Source organism: Electrona antarctica, assembly GCF_951216825.1.
Source record: "Electrona antarctica genome assembly, chromosome: 14".
Lineage (NCBI taxonomy): Eukaryota > Metazoa > Chordata > Actinopteri > Myctophiformes > Myctophidae > Electrona > Electrona antarctica.
The window spans coordinates 464,565-488,714 of NC_136795.1; the positions used below are offsets into that span (position 1 = coordinate 464,565).

The following is a 24,150-nucleotide window of genomic DNA, read 5'->3' on the forward strand; positions in this document are numbered from 1 at the left end:
ACTTTATTTATATATATTCTTTTTACAAACTAGCTAACTTCCCAAACCTTTCGGTGCCGCGACCCCACCAACATAATCCTATTTGAACTGGGGACCCCAGACCCTGACAGACCCTCTGACAGGCCCCCAGACCCTGACAAGCACTTGAAATGGTAGGCATTTCATTTCGTATGGCTCGGTTACACAGATATATATATTGTGAAAATAGCCCAAACTACACGATTGGCTATTTGTAGATTTGCTATTTTCTCAATGTTTACCTCTTTCTCACGTAATACATGACAATTTGGTGACCCCCCCCCCCCCCCCCCCCCAAAGGACCTGTTTTCCAATGAGAACTTTTCCTTGGTTCAACATTCATAAGAGAAGGAGAAGTAGTCCGCACGCTGTTTCGTAGTAAGGAGAAGTACAGGATATTCATTTGATAATAAGGTGGATGACAACGTTTCGACCCCTTATGGGTCTTAGAGTTGTGAAGCTTGGAAGGTCCCCGGTTCCCTTCCCAGCCCCTGCTCTGGGTGTCCTGGGAAGGTCCCCGGTTCCCTTCCCAGCCCCTGCTCTGGGTGTCCTGGGGAGGTCCCCGGTTCCCTTCCCAGCCCCTGCTCTGGGTGTCCTGGGGAGGTCCCCGGTTCCCTTCCCAGCCCCTGCTCTGGGTGTCCTGGGGAGGTCCCCGGTTCCCTTCCCAGCCCCTAGCTCTGGGTGTCCTGGGGAGGTCCCCGGTTCCCTTCCCAGCCCCTGCTCTGGGTGTCCAAGACGTGTCCCTGAATAAGACATTTAACCCCTAACTACTCCCTGGGGGGGAGTAGTTAGCACCCACTGATCCTGATACTTAGGATGGCTTAAATACAGGGCTCACATTTCACTGTATGTGCAAATATAACAGCGACAAATGCTGCCAAGGAGTGTTGACCAAATTATTATTAATACACTCGGAATGTCAGTATTTCAAACGTATCAACGCGTCTCATGGGCGACGTCTTGTGAGCCTTCAGATTGGATGTTTTGCTACTGTTACATGCCACCTCTTGTCTTATGAAGTATGGCAAGGCATTTTAATTTGAGTGGTGCAACCACTCCCTTATGGAGCTATGTGTGTGGGTGGGTGGCTGCCTGGCTGGGTGCGTCTGAGCACGAAAACAGCATGGTTGTTTTTCACCACCTGTGCGCAACCTAACACACACACACACAAACGCACACGCACATATTAACTGTATATATGGTGATTTTGGGTGTGCCAGTACAGTACAGTGACAGTACAGTGCTGTACAGTAGAGGGTACAGTATAGAGGGACCCCCACACGGTAACTCTGTCATTTCTCAACCGTTTCGGACGCGGGACGGCTTGCCGGAATTGGGCCGGCACCCTGGGTGCGTCCCTGTGGGTCTGGAACTCCCCCCCCTCCCCCGGGGACCCCCACACGGAGTTGCACCACTCACTTCACACGGGTGTGAACACATGTCAACAAAGTAATTCATTGTGCTTTACACAGAACATCAAGCAAAGGAAACACAATTATAAAATAATAAAATAAAATAAAAATAGGATGTATAAAACAAAATAACAAAAAATAACGGATACAGTTAAAGTGCAAGGAGGAGGAGGAGGCAGAAAGACAAGGGAGAGACAGAGAAAAGAAGGCAATTATTGACATGAAAAGGTTCTGCCTGACGTCGACCGTTCATTGACGTGTGGGATGAAGCATGACAACTATTTTAACAAGGTTGTTTTTTTAGTTTCGTGTTAATTGTTATGGCCTTTTCACTGATTACGCGTGTTTGGTTGACAAGGGCGGCCCCCTGCCCACCCCTCTGCCCCGCCCCTCTCCCCGGGACCCCCTATCCCCCACCCCTCTCCCCGGGACCTCCTATCCCCCGCCCCTCTCCCCGGGACCTCCTATCCCCCGCCCCTCTCCCCCGCCCCTCTCCCCGGGACCTCCTATCCCCCGCCCCTCTCCCCCGCCCCTCTCCCCGGGACCTCCTATCCCCCGCCCCTCTCCCCGGGACCTCCTATCCCCCGCCCCTCTCCCCCGCCCCTCTCCCCGGGACCTCCTATCCCCCACCCCTCTCCCCGGGACCTCCTATCCCCCGCCCCTCTCCCCGGGACCTCCTATCCCCCACCCCTCTCCCTGGGACCTCCCAGCCCAGCTGCTGTGCACTCTTCACAGATCAGGACGGGCCCTGAGCGTATCGCTTACCATTCATTTTAATATAGCTCTTCTGTGAAGGAGCTTTTCTCAGAGCTCGTGGGGCGTGCATGCGTGAGCGAGAGAGAGAGGGAGACCACTCCAAGGGTCTCATTTGTGGCTTACTTAAAGTAGGAGCAGCAGCAGCTACAGCACACTCTGGAGGGACCTGTTCCGCAGAACTGTGACAAAATACAACCATGAGATCATAAAGTACAATTTACACTTTAGGCATTCAGCAGACGCTCTTAACCCATTTAGGCCTGACGTCGAAATTAAAAAAAAATCTTCTAAATTCTGACAGTTTTCTGAAATGCCTATGTTTCTATGTCAGTCGTGCTCAATATTTCATGTCAAGGACCCCCAGAATTATCTGTATTTGGCTGCAGACCCCCATCTGAAAATGTGTTGTTCCAGAAGCAAGGATTTGAGTTAAAAACGTTCGCTCTGAAAGAATATATTCAAACATGTGGGCCACATTTTCACGATTTTTCAAAAATAGCAGACCTACAAGTTCATAGCGCGGCACTCGGTGCCGCACTATGAGCTTGTAGATCTGCTATTTTTCAATAGCTAAAGTATAACAACGCTTTAAAACACCAAAAGGGGTTCCCACCCAGAAGCGAGTTAATCCAGAGCGAGTTACAGTAAGCGAGAACAAAAAACATGGTAATACATCACATACATGAAAATCAAGAATCATACGTAAGCTAAGAACCTAACAGTGGAATATCTCTATAATGAAACTATGCACATATACTATATAGTGCTATGTCTTCTCTACATGAAAATGTATATATGAATTGAAAGTAAGATAATATGTAAAGATAATAATACTGTACTCTGGTAGAAATAACGCTTATGGGTCTTGCCTTAAAGGTCAGTTGCAATATTTTCTTTGCAGGAAATGTGCAATGTCAAACAAATTTGCAAGAGCAGAGGGCATTACAAATGCTCTGTGTGTGCCTGAGCTCGGGGTGACGTTTGAGCGAGCGAGCGAGCGAATGAGCTTAGAAACGAGAGACACTCGTGGCCACTTTCACTGACTGCTCCGAGACGCTTCCCCAGGGAGTGAGCCCTTTGTGAACGCACGCACATGCACACACACGCACACACACACGCACACTTTATGGGCTCACCGAGGTTGAGTCTTGTGGCGTTCGGTGGCACTTTGACCAAAAAGCGGGTTGTATATTATGTGACCCTGCAGGGTGACTTGTTAGTGTTGGTGTGTGTTGTCACTAGTGCATTCCTCTCCAGGGGACGGGGAAGTGTCCTCTCTCTCTCTCTCTCTCTCTCTCTCTCGTCCTTCGTCCGGGGGTCCCCCACGGCCCGGGGTGGGGGGGGGGTCTTCTCTAGAGCTGCAGGCACCTCCATGATATCATTATAATATACATACACTATATAGCCCTTTACAAGGTACTCTACGTCGCTTTACAGAACAGAACAATGTAGACAATTGTATCAGAAAAAAATAAAAATAAAACCAGTTGAAAGGTTTAAAAGGTTAAAAAAATAGAAACCAAAAGGTAGACAAACGTGTGTGTGTGTGGGTGGGTGGTGGTGGTGGTGGTGGGGGGGGATTTATGTAGGGAAGCAAGTCTGAAAAGGTGTGCTTTGATTGTGCTTTTGAACGTTTTGAAGGTGGGGGAGGGGGGGGGGGGGGGGCAGCTCTGATGTGAGCTGGGAGTGAGTTGAGTTCCACAGTGAAGATGTGGCCACTGCAAAGGCCCACATGTCTCCCCAAGTTGGCTTGCTGGACTTGTGGGGATCCATTTTGTTGGCAGTGCTTGTCCTGAGGGAGCGGTTGTTGGGGACATGGGTCCAGAGAGCTAACGGGCAGCCTGGTTAGGGTACAGGCTTTAGTTTAGACATACTATTGGTCTGACTGTCATTAGACCGTCAACCTACCTCAAACCCTAACCTAACCGTAAGCACGGGAGCAGCGCATGATCCACTGCATTTCCGACCGTTGTTTCCGCATGTCGGTCCGTTGGTGTGTCGGATAAGCGTGCGCAATCCCCCCCTTTGTTAGCTGGGTCAGCGTCGGGCTCGAGAGGCCGAGATTAATTTACCTTTGCAATGGATGCCATGCCCGGCATCCCGAGATTTGTTTTATTCCCCATAATCCAGGGAATAAAAATAATTAGCATGTTTTACCATTTTATGCTAACGGGCGGTCACATTTACCTAAAAACGGCCAAAATACTCGTGTGCACGCTCGTGCACGCACGCACGCGGCCTGGCACTTTCAGGGGTAGAGCTCTGGTGCCACCTGGCTGTGAACCAGTTAACCCATTCTTGGCGGGAACCCTTTTGGTGTTTTAACTAAGCATTTATGTTATACTTTAGCTATTGACAAATAGCAGATCTACAAGCTCATAGCGCACCACCAAGTGGCACGCTACACGCTTGTAGGTCTGCTATTTTTGAAAAATCGTAAAAATGCGGCACAAATCTTTGAATATATATTCTTTCAGAGCGAACATTTTTTTTATTTCGACGTCAGGCCTAAATGGGTTAAAATGATGAACGCCTTCCTAACCGTGTACCTCGGGGGCCTCTCCTCTCGCTCTCCGGGGGGCGATTAGAAGGCCTATCGAAGGGGATAATCTGCACATGCCAGGTGTCCTCGTCTGTGTGGTGGAAGAGATCGGGGCATCGTTCATTCAGTGTGCCCTTACCTAAGGTGGTTTGCCCTTACCTAAGGTGGTTTGCCCTTACCTAAGGTGGTTTCCCCCACTCAGCACGGCTGACCAGACTGTGTGCAAACCGAGCATCATGATCTGAATAAGCAGAACGAACAACAAGTCAATAAACAACACTGTAAATGGTCACATACAGTACAGAGCGAACGCCATTCTACAAATGTGACCAAACTAGATACATAGTAGGTCATTGGATTATATTTTTGAGGGCCTATACACAGGTTTAATGTTTGTCTTTAGTTCAATGTTTGTTTTGTAAACGCCATTGACAATGAAGGCAAAATGTACGTCATAATGTAACTCATTACGTCACATTGTCTCTTGTCTTTATTGTTAATGGCGTTTAATGTTTGTGTTGGCACCGTTTGTATTACATCACCAAATCAACATGAGTTAGACTTTAATATATTAGTGCCCCTCATTTCACACGGGTGTCATAGCTTCAAATTCACATATTGGTTGTTAAGTTTGACCCACCAGTTTGGGAGATATGGCTTATAGAGTAATGTATTCACAGAGAGTTGAGAAAACAGCCCTGAAAGGTTCACTTCTGTGGACTAACATTGCACCTAGCTACATGTTTAAGCATTTATTTCATATTTACATGTCAATTTCAGCTCTGACATTTATTTCAGCCATGCTTGCAGTTTTTTCTCCTCTCCTGAACAGTTAGTTTTGTTTTCTCCTCTCCTGAATTGAGATCACGATTCTCATTTTGTCCATGAACATGTTCATTGTCTTTAGTCTGTAGTTGCTTAATAAACATTAACTACATTCAAAATGTGTCATCTGGAGCCATAACTACTGTGGCAACATCAAAGTGCTTAAAGACTTAAACATCTCTTAAAGTCTCTCTCTTGTAGCAAAAACATAAGAGTAACTACAATGAATTGGTAGCTCAGTGGCCTTGTGGTTAGAGTGTCCGCCCTGTGACTGGGAGGTCGGGGTTCAATCCCCGGCCGGGTCATACCAAAGACTCTAAAAAATGGGACCCAGTGCCTCCCTGCTTGACACTCAGCATCAAGGGTTGGATTGGGGGTAAGTCCCTGTGACATGTCAAGGGGGTGTACTTGTACATCAAGCTGCCTCACGCTACAGAAACAGGAGATAGGCTCCTGCCCTGCTATGGGCCTCATGGCTACAGAAACAGGAGATAGGCTCCTGCCCTGCTATGGGCCTCATGGCTACAGAAACAGGAGATAGGCTCCTGCCCTGCTATGGGCCTCATGGCTACAGAAACAGGAGATAGGCTCCTGCCCTGCTATGGGCCTCATGGCTACAGAAACAGGAGATAGGCTCCTGCCCTATGGGCCTCATTCATGGCTACAGAAACAGGAGATAGGCTCCTGTCCTGTTATGGGCCTCATGGCTACAGAAACAGGAGATGGGCTCCTGCCCCTATGGGCCTCATGGCTACAGAAACAGGAGATGGGCTCCTGCCCCTATGGGCCTCATGGCTACATGGCTTACAATGAATTGGACAGCCAGCTAGTGATGGACGATTCTCGCTCAAATGTAGACAAGAGATCTCATAGGTGTCTGACTTTAGATCGCCAGTCGATTTATCGCGTATCACCATTTATATTTTTAGGTACCACACGCGAGGGACTTCGTTTATTCGACTACATTTCTTTAAATCGTCAATTTTAAAATCCTCTCTGTCTCTCTCTCACACGTAATGCCAGCTGTGCCAGTGATCGGCCTCCTTCGTGCCAGCGTTGGCTGCCAGCAGGTTGCCCGCCCTCCTGCGCCTCTAACCCATTCTGGGCGGGAACCCCTTTTGGTGTTTTTAACTAAGCATTTTGTTATACTTTAGCTATTGAAAAACAGCAGACCTACAAGCTCATAGCGCGCCACCGAGTGGCGCGCTACGAGCTTGTAGGTCTGCTATTTTTGAAAAATCGTAAAAAAATGCGGCACAGATCTTTGAATATATATTCTTTCAGAGCGAACGTTTTTTTTAATTTATTTCGACGTCAGGCCTAAATGGGTTAACAAGACTGCTGTCTAAGTGACATATCTCTTATCTCATTGCCTTCGTGTGCCTCAACTGTGTCTCATAACCTTAAGCAGCTGTAAATTGGCTCTAAAATGTCCCCCGGCGGTACCAAGTGGAACACATCAAAGCCTCGTCTGCCATCATTTAATGTGTCCGCTAGTGATTGATGGACAGCAACCAGTGTTGTCTCACACACACACACACACGCACACGCACGCACACACACGCACGTGCGCACAGTCACACAGTGAGAAAGATTCCCAGCCTGTACCCTGGAGGTGTGAAATTCAACACAGCTGACGTGGTTGTTCGTAACTAGCGTTTTCCCCATGGACCCAGGCCAGAACCCCAGCCCAGGGGCTGGGCTGGGGTTCCCCCGGGGCCCATGGGCCCAGGCCAGAACCCCAGCCCAGGGGCTGGGCTGGGGTTCCCCCGGGGCCCATGGAACCAGGCCAGAACCCCAGCCCAGGGGCTGGGCTGGGGTTCCCCCGGGGCCCATGGGCCCAGGCCAGAACCACAGCCCTGGGGGCAGGGGCCCATGGGCTGCCCATGGGTGACCCGCGGCCCATGGGCCCAGGCCAGAACCACAGCCCTGGGGGCAGGGGCCCATGGGCTGCCCATGGGTGACCCGCGGCCCATGGTCCCATGCCAGGACCCCAGCCCTGGGCTGGCCCGAGAACCACAGCCCTGGGGGCAGGGGCCCATGGGCTGCCCATGGGTGACCCGCGGCCCATGGTCCCATGCCAGGACCCCAGCCCTGGGCTGGCCCGAGGCCCATGGACCCCAGCCCCGGGCTGGCCCGAGGCCCATGGACCCCAGCCCCGGGCTGGCCCGAGGCCCATGGACCCCAGCCCCGGGCTGGCCCGAGGCCCATGGACCCCAGCCCCGGGCTGGCCCGAGGCCCATGGACCCCAGCCCCGGGCTGGCCCGAGGCCCATGGACCCCAGCCCCGGGCTGGCCCGAGGCCCATGGACCCCAGCCCCGGGCTGGCCCGAGGCCCATGGACCCCAGCCCCGGGCTGGCCCGAGGCCCATGGACCCCAGCCCCGGGCTGGCCCGAGGCCCATGGACCCCAGCCCCGGGCTGGCCCGAGGCCCATGGACCCCAGCCCCGGGCTGGCCCGAGGCCCATGGACCCCAGCCCCGGGCTGGCCCGAGGCCCATGGACCCCAGCCCCGGGCTGGCCCGAGGCCCATGGACCCCAGCCCCGGGCTGGCCCGAGGCCCATGGACCCCAGCCCCGGGCTGGCCCGAGGCCCATGGACCCCAGCCCCGGGCTGGCCCGAGGCCCATGGACCCCATCCCCGGGCTGCCGAGGCCCATGGACCCCATCCCCGGGCTGGCCCGAGGCCCATGGGACGAATTACAGATCCACCCCGTGTCCCTATTTCACCTCCCATTAGTGATGGAAAGTACTCAAGCACACTTACTCAAGTACTAGTACTTGAGTACACTTTTGTTTTTCCTTCCAGTTTTCAGTACTATAGCACTAAAGACAAAAATAAAAAAAGAATCTACTTTGTAGATTTTCATTATTGTTACAAAACCACTTCAGCCCTATAAATGTTTCGATCTACAAGCTCACAATGTGTCGCATCTTGAGCGTGTAGATCTGCTAATCTAAAAATAATAATAATAATAATAATAAATATTCTAATTATAGAGGGTATGCGTGTGACGTCATACTCGGAGGTTAGGCGGGAACACCTGAGTGGGGGAAAAAACTACTACTTTCTGGCCTTGACAGCCGTATGGGCTGTTATGTCCACACAGAACATCCACACAGAACATCCACACAGAAAAGTCCTTTCTGATTGCCTTAAACAACCAACGATAAACTCACTTTATGCATGAGCATAACCTCTATAAAGTTCCTCTACTACAGCACACGAGACTCACATGAGGCTGTGCATGGGAGAGAGTGTCTTCACATGAGGCTGTGCATGGGAGAGAGTGTCTTCACATGAGGCTGTGCATGGGAGAGAGTGTCCTCACATGAGGCTGTGCATGGGAGAGAGTGTCCTCACATGAGGCTGTGCATGGGAGAGAGTGTCTTCACATGAGGCTGTGCATGGGAGAGAGTGTCTTCACATGAGGCTGTGCATGGGAGAGAGTGTCCTCACATGAGGCTGTGCATGGGAGAGAGTGTCCTCACATGAGGCTGTGCATGGGAGAGAGTGTCCTCACATGAGGCTGTGCATGGGAGAGAGTGTCCTCACATGAGGCTGTGCATGGGAGAGAGTGTCCTCACATGAGGCTGTGCATGGGAGAGAGTGTCCTCACATGAGGCTGTGCATGGGAGAGAGTGTCCTCACATGAGGCTGTGCATGAGAGAGAGTGTCCTTCCTGAGACTCTTTTATTTATAAATCACTGTGACACAGCAATCATACAGCTCTATTAAACAGCCTTAGCCTTATTTGGTCGTCTGGAAACCCCATCAGCGTTCAGGACAGAAAGTGCTGGAGAGGCACAGACGTTCGTTAAGGGTCCCACTGGTGTCTACCGCCCCCGTGTGGCGCGCTCTGCTCACTGCATGTTTACATTGTGCTACACTGCTGATGATTGTCTCATGGATGGATGGATTGTCTGGTTAATTGACTGACTGACTGACTGAATGACTGTAATCATTGTGACAAATATGTGCCTAAAACATATTTCCATTGTGGTCTGCTGGTCCCATTGATGTAGGAGTGATTACTTTGTTTTTTTGTGTGCGTGCGTGCGTGCGTGCGTGCGTGCGTGCGTGTGTAAGAGAAATAGACATTGTGAGTTGGGCTTCCATTTCCAATTAGGAAAAGTTTGGGGTTGAGGTTAGAGTTGGGATCAAACATTTCGAGGTTCGGTTCAGCAGGTTATAGTTGGAGGTATGCCTGACTTCTACTGTGGTGTCGCGCACCACAAATAGCCGATCTACAAGCTCAGCATGCATCGTGCTGTGAGCTTGAAGATCGGCTCCCTAAGGTGCGTGACACTAGACTAGAGACATAGCGGTACCGGTTTATTTTTTCCCCGATACAGATTCCGAAACCCATAGCTTGTGTTATTGGTCGATAACGATTCGATACAAGTGTGTAAAATCAATGTAGGACAGTCGTTCTCAAAGTGGGATCCAGGGATCATCTGGGTTCCTTGAGGGGGTTCCAGTTGTACACTAAGAGTTATGGGTAGGCAAGTAACGATATATCGTATATCGATATATATCGATATTATAACCCACACGATATGTATCGATTTATTAAAATTAAAAAAAAAAATCGATATAAATTATATTTTCTTTTAGGGGGCTAGTGCTTTTGGAGAGAAATGAGACTCCATGCAGTCACTTTCAGTAGTAGAGGCCTGCAGAGGGGAGCTGTATGTGTCTGTGCCACAGGTGATGGTCGTTAATTGATGCTCATTAATACATCAAGGAAGGCAATTATGTTTCTGTCAAATAGGTCTACATCTATCCTAAGATGTTTCTGCACTGTCAAATAGGGCTACATCTATCCTAAGATGTTTCTGCACTGTCAAATAGGTCTACATCTATCCTAAGATGTTTCTGCACTGTCAAATAGGTCTACATCTATCCTAAGATGTTTCTGCACTGTCAAATAGGTCTACATCTATCCTAAGATGCCATCAAAGAAAAGAAGAAATGTTAACTCGAGCTAGGTTTAAACATGAAAGCATGTTTACAGTTGTTGCACAGAAATTACGTAATTTTACATGAAATTAATGCTACTTTTGCAATGTAGTTAAATACAAAATGTGAAAAAAGCTTGGGGGGAAGATAAATCATAAAAAAAGATTTTTCGGTCATTTGTCTGGAAAATAATTGTGTTGAAAATATCGTGAAAAATCGTAATACATATCGTATCGTGAGTTGAGTGTATCGCTACATGCTTAGTTATGGGGGTCCTTGAAACTAATTGTAATTTGTGGCTTCAAATGAAGAAACTAAATGTGTGCGTGTGTTTTGTTGCAGGGCGACCTTCGGAGCTACCTGACGCAGCAGGACTGGATGTTCCGCACGGCGGAGCTGCTGCAGCTGCAGAGGATGGCCTGTGAGATCGCTGCGGGCGTCACGCACATGCACAAGAACAACTTCCTGCACAGGTAACACCTTTACATTCACCTGGACACGCCTTTACATTCACCTGGACACACCTTTACATTCACCTGGACACACCTTTACATTCACCTGACACACCTTTACATTCACCTGGACACACCTTTACATTCACCTGGACACACCTTTACATTCACCTGGACACACCTTTACATTCACCTGACACACCTTTACATTCACCTGGACACACCTTTACATTCACCTGGACACACCTTTACATTCACCTGGACACGCCTTTACATTCACCTGGACACACCTTTACATTCACCTGGACACGCCTTTACATTCACCTGGACACACCTTTACATTCACCTGGACACGCCTTTACATTCACCTGGACACACCTTTACATTCACCTGGACACACCTTTACATTCACCTGGACACACCTTTACATTCACCTGGACACACCTTTACATTCACCTGGACACGCCTTTACATTCACCTGGACACGCCTTTACATTCACCTGGACACACCTTTACATTCACCTGGACACGCCTTTACATTCACCTGGACACACCTTTACATTCACCTGGACACACCTTTACATTCACCTGGACACGCCTTTACATTCACCTGGACACGCCTTTACATTCACCTGGACACACCTTTACATTCACCTGGACACACCTTTACATTCACCTGGACACACCTTTACATTCACCTGGACACACCTTTACATTCACCTGGACACACCTTTACATTCACCTGGACACACCTTTACATTCACCTGGACACACCTTTACATTCTCCTGGACACGCCTTTACATTCACCTGACACACCTTTACATTCACCTGGACACACCTTTACATTCACCTGGACACACCTTTACATTCACCTGGACACACCTTTACATTCACCTGGACACACCTTTACATTCACCTGGACACGCCTTTACATTCACCTGGACACGCCTTTACATTCACCTGGACACGCCTTTACATTCACCTGGACACACCTTTACATTCACCTGGACACACCTTTACATTCACCTGGACACACCTTTACATTCACCTGGACACACCTTTACATTCACCTGGACACACCTTTACATTCACCTGGACACACCTTTACATTCACCTGGACACACCTTTACATTCTCCTGGACACGCCTTTACATTCACCTGACACACCTTTACATTCACCTGGACACACCTTTACATTCACCTGGACACACCTTTACATTCACCTGGACACACCTTTACATTCACCTGGACACACCTTTACATTCACCTGGACACGCCTTTACATTCACCTGGACACGCCTTTACATTCACCTGGACACACCTTTACATTCACCTGACACACCTTTACATTCACCTGGACACACCTTTACATTCACCTGGACACACCTTTACATTCACCTGGACACGCCTTTACATTCACCTGGACACGCCTTTACATCCACCTGGACACACCTTTACATTCACCTGGACACACCTTTACATTCACCTGGACACACCTTTACATTCACCTGGACACACCTTTACATTCACCTGGACACGCCTTTACATTCACCTGGACACACCTTTACATTCACCTGGACACACCTTTACATTCACCTGGACACACCTTTACATTCACCTGGACACACCTTTACATTCACCTGGACACGCCTTTACATTCACCTGGACACGCCTTTACATTCACCTGGACACACCTTTACATTCACCTGGACACACCTTTACATTCACCTGGACACACCTTTACATTCACCTGACACACCTTTACATTCACCTGACACACCTTTACATTCACCTGGACACACCTTTACATTCACCTGGACACACCTTTACATTCACCTGGACACACCTTTACATTCACCTGGACACACCTTTACATCAGGCAGGCAGGCCATCAGGCAGGCCATCAGGCAGGCAGGCAGGCAGGCAGGCAGGCAGGCCATCAGGCAGGCAGGCAGGCAGGCAGGCAGGCCATCATACAGGCAGGCCATCAGGCAGGCAGGCAGGCAGGCCATCATACAGGCAGGCCATCAGGCAGGCAGGCAGGCAGGCAGGCAGGCCATCATACAGGCAGGCCATCAGGCAGGCAGGCCATCATACAGGCAGGCCATCAGGCAGGCAGGCAGGCAGGCAGGCAGGCCATCATGCAGGCAGGCAGGCAGGCAGGCAGGCAGGCAGACCATCAGGCAGGCAGGGGACCACAGCACAGGGGGCGTCTGCTGCTTGGCTGGCTGACTGCTATCAGGATAGCCCTGTCCTGCCCAGCCCAGCCCAGCCCTGCAGCCAGTGCAGTGCAGTGGGGGTGGGTGTGGGGGAGCCCTGGGCATGGAGCAGATGGATGGATGGCATAGGACGCTCCCAGCTAGCAGCTCCAGGGTTTCTATTCTGCATGCTCAGAATAAGCCACCATAAGGCGGGGGCTCTAATTACACAGCTCCCATGCATTGCGCTGGTGTCAGCTGTCACCTGCTGCTGCCGCAGGGATATGATGATTCTGCTGTTTGACTGTAAGGTGATCCCCTCTCATATCGGTGCTCCCCCCCTACCCCTCCCCCATCACCCCTACCCCTCCCCCATCACCCCTCCCCAAACCACCACTTTAATCCCAGCTACAACTTCAACAACTCTCTCTCGCTCTCTCTCTGTGTGTGGAGGCTGGGACTACTGTAAAATGACCGCCGTAAACAAAACAAAAAAAAGTTAATTCCATTTGAGTTTCGGTGGTCGCCCCGGCCTGCCTGCCCTGTGCAGGCCATGTCCGACGGGGACCGGTGGCTTTGTACGGTAGAGGGGGCGCCCCGTGCCGCGTCTCCTCTGGGGGGCGGTGTCCAAAGCTCTCTCTCTCTCTCTCTCTCTCTCTCTCTCTCTCTCAGTGGGGGCGCGTCACAAAAAAGCATGAATGGTGAAATAGAGTTGGTTTTCTAGTTCAGGTTCAAACTACAGCTGGTGAACAGTTCTACTGCGTACTACAGCTGGTTAACAGTTCTACTGCGTACTACGCGCTACCCGCATTATAATCAAATATTCTACGCTGCCGGGATTGTTTTATTACCTTTAGATCATACGCTGAAGTATCTGGGCTTTTGATCGTCAAAATTCCGCCGAAGATAGCTTGCGCCGTGTGTTTACATTCCATCGCACCAATCGCCATCTTGCTACGCAACATGGAGGGGGGTGTGAGGCTGTTGTAGTCAGACAAAACCCCCGTTCACTTGCATTGGACTCAATTTCCCAGAAGCCCTAGCAGCCCAGGGAATGTGTCGATTTCCGGTTTTGACATCATAACAGTTAGCTCCTTCCACCAGCTCCGCGGCAGAGACGGACTTTCTTTTTAATTATTAAAATAGTGCGATTTAGACACATAAAACAAATAGCATATACAAATACATATATCTTTGAGGGTCCTTGACATGAAACTGTTTGAGAACAACTGACATCTAGAAACACGTTTTTTGTTTTCATACTGTCAGGATTTAGAAGGCGTTTGTAGAATCATCCTCATATCTAAATGGGTTAACCCATTTTGGGCGGGAACCCCTTTCGGTGTTAGCATTATGTTATGCTTTAGCTATTGAAAAATAGCAGATCTACAAGCTCATAGCGCGCCACCGAGTGGCGCGCTACGAGCTTGTAGGTCTGCTATTTTTGAAGAATCGAAGAACGACTGACATTAAAACATAGCTTTTTCCGAAAACTGTCAGGATGTAGAAGATATTTTTAGAATCTGATCTCAGGTCAAAATGGGTCAATAATCATCGTTGTGTGTCTCATAGCGGTCTAGTCTAGTGGTGAGAATGTGTGTTTTAGCGCTCTGGTTCCCAAACCTCTTCATTTCAAGGACCCCCACATTGACACTAATTAGCTCCCATTAGCTGGGGGACCCCCCTGGAACTCCCTCAAGGAACTTTGGCAACCACTTTGTTCAGCGGTCTAGGGGTGTCCCAGAGCCAGGAGAATGTGTCAATGTGCAAACACAGGCGGCGCGGTCAACATTGACTCTAGCATGGCTGCTGCAGCTGCTACAGAACACAGGCGGCGCGGTCAACATTGACTCTAGCATGGCTGCTACAGAACACAGGCGGCGCGGTCAACATTGACTCTAGCATGGCTGCTGCAGCTGCTACAGAACACAGGCGGCGCGGTCAACATTGACTCTAGCATGGCTGCTGCAGCTGCTACAGAACACAGGCGGCGCGGTCAACATTGACTCTAGCATGGCTGCTGCAGCTGCTACAGAACACAGGCGGCGCGGTCAACATTGACTCTAGCATGGCTGCTGCAGCTGCTACAGAACACAGGCGGCGCGGTCAACATTGACTCTAGCATGGCTGCTGCAGCTGCTACAGAACACAGGCGGCGCGGTCAACATTGACTCTAGCATGGCTGCTGCAGCTGCACAGGCGGCGTGGTCAACATTGACTCTAGCAGGGCTGCTGCAGCTGCACAGGCGGCGTGGTCAACATTGACTCTAGCATGGCTGCTGCAGCACAGGCGGCGCGGTCAACATTGACTCTAGCATGGCTGCTGCAGCACAGGCGGCGCGGTCAACATTGACTCTAGCATGGCTGCTGCAGCTGCGTGGCTTACATCACAGTGTAGCAGAAGGTCAGCCTTCTGTTTTCACCCTGCTGCTGCTGCCTAGGGTTTCATCTGCTTTTAATAGTCAGTACCTTTTAGCAGGGCGGCTGTGGCTCAGGAGGTAGAGAGCAGGTCGTCCAATGATCCCTGGGTCGGCTGTTCGAATCCCGGCTCCTCCTCCTATCCACATGTCGAAGTGTCCTTGGGCAAGAAGACACTGAACCCTACGTTGCCTCCAATGAGTCGGTCGGTGTGAGCTCGCCACCATCGGTGTGTGAATGTGGGAAGGGAGGACGCTGGCGTCGACTGTTCGCCGCTTCACCTCCCAACGTATGAATGAATGGACCATTGCAAAGCGTTTTGAGCGCTTGGAAAAGCGCTATAAAAATGCAATTCATAAAAATGCAATTCGTTAACCCATTCTGTAGGGGATCCCCTTTTGGTGTTTATAGCATGATGTTATACTTTAAATATTGAAAAAATAGCAGATCTACAAGCTCATATCGCGGCACCGAGTGCCGCGCTACGAGCTTGTAGATCTGCTATTTTTTTTTTAAATCGTGAAAATGTGTCTGAAATCTTTGAATATATAGTGTTACAGAGTGAACGTTTTTAACTCAAATCTTTGCTTCTGGGGGGTCGTCCCTGGAACAACATATTTTCTGATGGGGGTCGGCGTCCAAATACAGATAATTCTGGGGGTCCTTTGACATGAAAAAGGTTGAGCACCACTGACAGTTTTTCAGAAAACTGTCAGGATTTAGAAGGCAATGATGTCTTCCCTTTGAGAGTGGAGTCTATGGAGATAGAGTGGAATCTAGGCAGTGTTGATTTCGTCATTTTACACTTGGTTGCATGCTGAAAACAGCAGATCTACATTATGTCATTACGACGACATCAAGGCCCGCCAAAACACATTTTGTTCGACTAAATCAACTGTAGATTTAGTCGACTAAAATCTTATGACGTTTAGTCGACTAAAACTAGACTAACACTAAAACATTCCAGGTGACTAAAATGTGACCAGAACTAAATAAACTATTCAAGAGACTATGACTAAAACTAAAATCTAAATTTGCTGCCAAAAACAACACAATCTAGGATCATGAATCATGGATAAACCAAAGAACCAAAATAACCCATCATATAAAATAAACAATGTACATTAAAACTGTACAAACTATAGGATGCCAAGTCAACAGAATGAAGCGTCTACATTACATGCCATATAACCCATTCTGACCTGAGATCAGATTCTATAAATGTCTTCTACATCCTGACAGTTTACCATTCTGACCTGAGATCAGATTCTATAAATGTCTTCTACATCCTGACAGTTTAAATGTCTTCTACATTCTGACATGAGATCAGATTCTTTAAATGTCTTCTACATCCTGACAGTTTTCTGAAAAAGCGATGTTTCTACAGTATGTCAGTCGATTTTTTTCAAAAATAGCTAAAGCATAACATAATGCTAACACCAAAAGGGGTTCCCGCCCAAAATGGGATAAATGACATTTCAACCTTTGCGTATAAGGCTGCAGGGTCGTCGAGGCCAGTTGCTTTGCTTGCATTTGTTTTTGATATCGATTACGTTGGTTAAATGACACGACGTCCACAGCTCTGCTTCACCGCAGTGTTGTTCATGGCAGCACGTTTTGAGTTTAGTCATAGTCTCTTGAATAGTTTTAATTTAGTTTCAGTCATAGTCTCTTGAATAGTTTCCATTTAGTTTTAGTCATAGTCTCTTGAATAGTTTTAATTTAGTTTCAGTCATAGTCTCTTGAATAGTTTCCATTTAGTTTTAGTCATAGTCTCTTGAATAGTTTTAATTTAGTTTTAGTCATAGTCTCTTGAATAGTTTTAATTTAGTTTTAGTCATAGTCTCTTGAATAGTTTTAATTTAGTTTTAGTCATAGTCTCTTGAATAGTTTTAATTTAGTTTTAGTCATAGTCTCTTGAATAGTTTTAATTTAGTTTTAGTCATAGTCTCTTGAATAGTTTTAATTTAGTTTTAGTCATAGTCTCTTGAATAGTTTCATCTAGTTTTAGTCATAGTCTCTTGAATAGTTTTAATTTAGTTTTAGTCGTAGTCTCTTGAATAGTTTAATTTAGTTTTAGTCGTAGTCTCTTGAATAGTTTTAATTTAGTTTTAGTCATAGTCTCTTGAATAGTTTCATCTAGTTTTAGTCATAGTCTCTTTAATTTAGTTTTAGTCATAGTCTCTTGAATAGTTTTAATTTAGTTTTAGTCATAGTCTCTTGAATAGTTTTCATTTAGTTTTAGTCATAGTCTCTTGAATAGTTTTAATTTAGTTTTAGTCATGGTCTCTTGAATAGTTTTCATTTAGTTTTAGTCATAGTCCCTTGAATAGTTTTCATTTAGTTTTAGTCATAGTCTCTTGAATAGTTTTAATTTAGTTTTAGTCATAGTCTCTTGAATAGTTTTCATTTAGTTTTAGTCATAGTCTCTTGAATAGTTTTCATTTAGTTTTAGTCATAGTCTCTTGAATAGTTTTAATTTAGTTTTAGTCATAGTCTCTTGAATAGTTTCATCTAGTTTTAGTCATAGTCTCTTGAATAGTTTTAATTTAGTTTTAGTCATAGTCTCTTGAATAGTTTTAATTTAGTTTTAGTCAGTCTCTTGAATAGTTTTAATTTAGTTTTAGTCATAGTCTCTTGAATAGTTTTAATTTAGTTTTAGTCATAGTCTCTTGAATAGTTTTAATTTAGTTTCAGTCATAGTCTCTTGAATAGTTTTAATTTAGTTTTAGTCATAGTCTCTTGAATAGTTTTAATTTAGTTTTAGTCACATTTTAGTCACCTGGAATGTTTTGTAAGTAAAAACAAGTGTTTGCATACCCGTGACTTTTAAGCAGGGGAGTCCTGGGGTCAGAGGTCATTCCTACTGGTGGAAAAAGTACCTGCATGTTTTAGTGTTAGTCTAGTTTTAGTTAATATCATAAGATTTTAGTTGACTAAATCTACAGTTGATTTTGTTGAACAGAATCTATTTTGGCGGCCTTGATGCCGTCGTAATGGCGCAGTCACAGTTTTTCAGCATGTAACTAATTGTAAAATGACTTATTCTGCATCTCTTCTCCACTAGTCCCTTCCTAACAGTCCTGGGGTCAGAGGTCATTCTCACTGGTGGGAAAAGTACCTGCATGTTTTTTACGAAAAAGAAAGTGTAAAATCTTCAATGTAGAAATACAAGCAAGTAAACTGGCCTTGGAAGTTGGAATGCCTCGGGATCAAACAGGAGGAGGAAGTCACTAATGTTGCTCTGGAGAGGGAAGTCTGGAGCTCTCTGGTGGAGCCGTTGCCCCCGCGACCCCACTACGGATAAGCGGTTGAAGATGGATGGATGTATGGATGGGAAACGTATCTACAAGCTCACAATGCGTCACATCGCAACACATTGTGAGCTTGTAGATCAGCTATTTTCACATGTTTGAATTGTATATAGGGCTGAAGTGGTTAATGTGTGTTTTGTAATCATAACCAAAATCTACAAAGTAACTAGTAGAGTACATGTACTTAGTTACTTTCCACGTTGGTAATTCCACCGGCTTGGGACAGCCAGGAGGGAGAGAAGCAGAGTGTTGGGGCACGTAGTGGTGTCCATGGTGTCATAGGGATGTGTTTCCCAAATTATTTTTGGGGCGGGCGGTCCCCAAGATGATTAGCTTAAACTAAGGGCCACTTCACCCCTTTTGCAACCAGATCTTATTTTAATGATGTTTGGGAGACGAGAACAAAGAAAAAAGTCCAAACATATGTTAGATGGGAGGTTTATCTGCGTGACGCCACATGGACGTACCGTAGGGACGGTGCCACATGGACGTACCGTAGGGACGGTGCCACATGGTCGTACCGTAGGGACGGTGCCACATGGACGTACCGTAGGGACGGTGCCACATGGACGTACCGTAGGGACGGTGCCACATGGACGTACCGTAGGGACGGTGCCACATGGACGGTGCCACATGGACGTACCGTAGGGACGGGGCCACATGGACGTACCGTAGGGACGGGGCCACATGGACGTACCGTAGGGACGGTGCCACATGGACGTACCGTAGGGACGGTGCCACATGGACGTACCGTAGGGACGGGGCCACATGGACGTACCGTAGGGACGGTGCCACATGGACGTACCGTAGGGACGGTGCCACATGGACGTACCGTAGGGACGGTGCCACATGGACATACCGTAAGGAACGGATGGGAGGTTTATCTGCGTGACGCCACATGTACGTACCGTAGGGACGGTGCCACATGGACATACCGTAAGGAACGGATGGGAGGTTTATCTGTTTGACGCCACATGGACATACCGTAAGGAACGGATGGGAGGTTTATCTGCGTGACGCCACATGTACGTACCGTAGGGACGGTGCCACATGGACATACCGTAAGGAACGGATGGGAGGTTTATCTGCGTGACGCCACATGGACGTACCGTAGGGACGGTGCCACATGGACGTACCGTAGGGACGTACCGTAGGGACGGTGCCACATGGACGTACCGTAGGGACGGTGCCACATGGACGTACCGTAGGGACGTACCATAGGGACGGTGCCACATGGACGTACCGTAGGGACGTACCGTAGGGACGGTGCCACATGGACGTACCGTAGGGACGGTGCCACATGGACGTACCGTAGGGACGTACCGTAGGGACGGTGCCACATGGACGTACCATAGGGACGTACCGTAGGGACGGTGCCAGCATGCCTACTACTGTACAGTTGGAGGAGGAGGAGGAGGAGGAGGAGGTGGTCAAAGGTGGACTGTGCTAGGCCGGTGGCGGTCTAATTAGATTGACCTTGTAGGGCCAAAAGCTCCTGAGGAAGCCGTCATCACCCCCCCCCCCCCCCCCCCCTGTTGTTGCTGTACTGTAACCGCCTGCGTCGCCGTGCCAACGAGCTGTGATGTGAAGTTATTACGGTACAAACATGCTCGTTTAAAATATCTCCATTTATCTTGCATAGGTTTCACTTAGAGGGGGAGGTGGAGGAGCCCGACACCAGTGTCAGTGATGTCCGTGGGGGGGGGGGGTTGTTGGCTGTCTGGGACACGGACACACACACACACACACACACACACACACACACTCACACATGGACCTTAGAGTATATATTAATAGAGACGGCACCGGATTCCTCCTCCCATCCACTTGCATTAAGTTGCTCTAAAGCGCATGAGGCTATTTCACTCCTCCTTCCGGGTAGGAACAGAGTGCATTCTGGGATGGATTGCCCCAATAACATGGACGCGCTGGCCGTTGACTATCGTTGCGCGCGTTCACATATGAAACATTCGTTCACGTGTCATGGGCCCAATAACATGAACGTGCACAATGATAGTCAACGGACCAGCGCTGGCTCAGAGCTGCAATGACACATTCGGCCACTATGTCCATTTCGCCTCAGGGTTTCCTCCGGGTGCCGTCACGGTCTCTATTCATATATTCTTGGAGCGCATGCATATGGAATGCTGCTGGGGAAACCCGAGTAACCCCCCTCTCTCTGAATGAGTCCCATATGTCCTGGTCTCCAGCCATAGGTATTATAAACCTGAGTCTAACCCCCCTCTCTCTGAATGAGTCCCATATGTCCTGGTCTCCAGCCATAGGTATTATAAACCTGAGTCTAACCCCCCTGGGGCGACTGTGGCTCAAGAGGTAGAGCAGGATGTCCAATGATCCATGGGTCGGCGGTTCGAATCCCGGCTCCTCCTGTCTACATGTCGAAGTGTCCTTGGGCAAGACACTGAACCCCAAATTGCTCCCGATGTGCTGGTTGGTACCTTGCATGGCTTCCGCTGCAATCGGTGTATGAATGTGTGTGTGAATGGGTGAATGTAATGCACAATCTATGTAAAGCGCCTTGGATAAAGGCGCTATATAAATGCACCATTTACCATTTTACCATTTTTACCCCCTCTCTCTGAATGAGTCCCATATGTCCTGGTCTCCAGCCATAGGTATTATAAACCTGAGTCTAACCCCCCTCTCTCTGAATGAGTCCCATATGTCCTGGTCTCCAGCCATAGGTATTATAAACCTGAGTCTAACCCCCCTCTCTCTGAATGAGTCCCATATGTCCTGGTCTCCAGCCATAGGTAGTATAAACCTGAGTCTAACCCCCCCCTCTCTGAATGAGTCCCATATGTCCTGGTCTCCAGCCATAGGTATTATAAACCTGAGTCTAACCCCCCTCTCTCTGAATGAGTCCCATATGTCCTGGTCTCCAGCCATAGGTATTATAAACCTGAGTCTAACGCCCCTCTCTCTGAATGAGTCCCATATGTCCTGGTCTCCAGCCATAGGTATTATTAAAGATAGATGCCTCAGTGGACGCTGCAGTTCATTGGAGCCACGTGTAGCCCAATGAAGGCAGGAAGTCAAGCGGAAGTCCAGTGCTGAAGGCTTTTTTTTTTTTTTAAACAAATCTTTATAACAGTCATGACAATACATTACAATACAAAACAAGACAAACAAACAAACACAAACAACAAAGTTATTAATACAACAATACAACATCAGAGCCAGGGGGATTAGATTACTAACAGAAAACATTAAAGTATGAACACAAAGCAAGATATTTGTAGAATCAAACTAAATGGATTAAGGACAATAAGTAAGACATACTAGTAGTTCTTTCACCACTGGTGATCACTGTGCAGAGTTTGTATATTGTCCTTGCTGCAGCAGTGCCCTCTCCTGGCCAACAGCAGCAGCTGCACACACCAGCGGTCACTCAGGCCTGTCACAATGAACTGCAGCTTTACTCACTGACTGGACCCTCTAGCTAGGGCTGCAGTACCACCTGAACTGCCACACGAGGGCAGCAGAGCCAATAGGAGCTTGTCCATTGGTGGCCCTGTCATTCCTAATTGTAAATGACACACAGCGTAACGTCATCAGGTCACCTCTCTGCTCGTCCTGTGAGGGGATCATTTATATTCTGTTAGATATTATTGTGTTCACCTCAAAGTCAATATAAAGAGCAGTGGATCAGGGGTAGAGTGGCCGGTAGAACAGCCGGATGGGAACCACAAGGTTCCCAGTTCGAACCCTGTGGTCTCCCCCACCCTGGGGCGGCGGTGGCGCAGGGGTCGAGTGGCTGGATGGTAACCGCAAGGTTGCCAGTTCGAACCCGGACTCCCCCAGAGTTAGTGTCGAGGTGTCCTTGAGCAAGACACTGAACCCCTAATTGCTCCCGATGTGCAGGTTGGTGCCTTGCATGGTTTCCGCTGCCATCGGTGTATGAATGTGTGTGTGAATGGGTGAATGTAATGCACAAACTATGTAAAGCGTCTTGGATAAAGGCGCTATATAAATGCACCATTTACCCCAGAGTTAGTGTCGAAGCCTTGAGACTCTGAACCCTCTGTTGTTACATGTGTGTCTCACAGTGACATCATCATGGTTGTGAGAAACTGCTACCTGACATAATGAATTCATCCATGTTTGTCTCTCTGTGTCCCCCACAGTGACCTGGCTCTGAGGAACTGTTCCCTGACATAATGAATTCATCCATGTTTGTCTCTCTGTGTCCCCCACAGTGACCTGGCTCTGAGGAACTGTTCCCTGACATAATGAATTCATCCATGTTTGTCTCTCTGTGTCCCCCACAGTGACCTGGCTCTGAGGAACTGTTCCCTGACATAATGAATTCATCCATGTTTGTCTCTCTGTGTCCCCCACAGTGACCTGGCTCTGAGGAACTGTTCCCTGACATAATGAATTCATCCATGTTTGTCTCTCTGTGTCCCCCACAGTGACCTGGCTCTGAGGAACTGTTCCCTGACATAATGAATTCATCCATGTTTGTCTCTCTGTGTCCCCCACAGTGACCTGGCTCTGAGGAACTGTTCCCTGACATAATGAATTCATCCATGTTTGTCTCTCTGTGTCCCCCACAGTGACCTGGCTCTGAGGAACTGTTCCCTGACATAATGAATTCATCCATGTGTGTCTCTCTGTGTCCCCCACAGTGACCTGGCTCTGAGGAACTGCTACCTGACAGCAGACCTGACTGTCAGGGTGGGAGACTATGGCATCGGACCCTACAGATACAAAGTAAGGACGCCTTTTTGTTGTTGTTTTAACTTCATTCACAGCTGTCCGCTGCCTCTGATATAGTTACGCTCATTGCTCGTTAGAGTTGACCCGATGAACAAAGACCCGGTTATGGCCGAAACGTTGTCATTAATAAAAGTCTTCTACTGGGAGCTGACACAGTGTACACACTTCATTTATCTTCTCTCCTATGTTCATATTATTGTCCATCACCTGTACAATTGTTACAGTTTTTATTATTTTTTATTTTTTTTGTGCGTGCTTCACCTTGTTTGGATTCTTATTCCCAAACTTGATTGAATTAGACACAGCACATTTAGATAGATAGATACATATTAACCCATTTTGGGTGGGAACCCCTTTTGGTGTTTTAAACATTATGTTATAATTTAGCTATTGCAAAAATAGCAGACCTACGAGCTTGTAGGTCTGCTATTTTTGAAAAATCGTTAAAATGTGCCTCAAATCTTTCAGAAAATTGTCATGATTTAGAAAACTTTTTTTTTTAATTTTGAGG

General features: G+C 48.0%; 1 protein-coding gene across 2 annotated transcripts in view; it reads left to right on the forward strand.

Moving 5' to 3' along the window:
- Positions 1-24,150, forward strand: part of lmtk2 (lemur tyrosine kinase 2) — a 131,173-nt gene that overhangs the window by 75,198 nt on the left and 31,825 nt on the right. For both annotated transcript variants that reach the window (XM_079519956.1, XM_079519957.1), the window contains 2 exons: positions 10,856-10,986; positions 23,549-23,633. In XM_079519956.1, the coding sequence (XP_079376082.1) occupies positions 10,856-10,986; positions 23,549-23,633 (216 nt within the window). The remainder of the gene's footprint in view (positions 1-10,855; positions 10,987-23,548; positions 23,634-24,150) is intronic.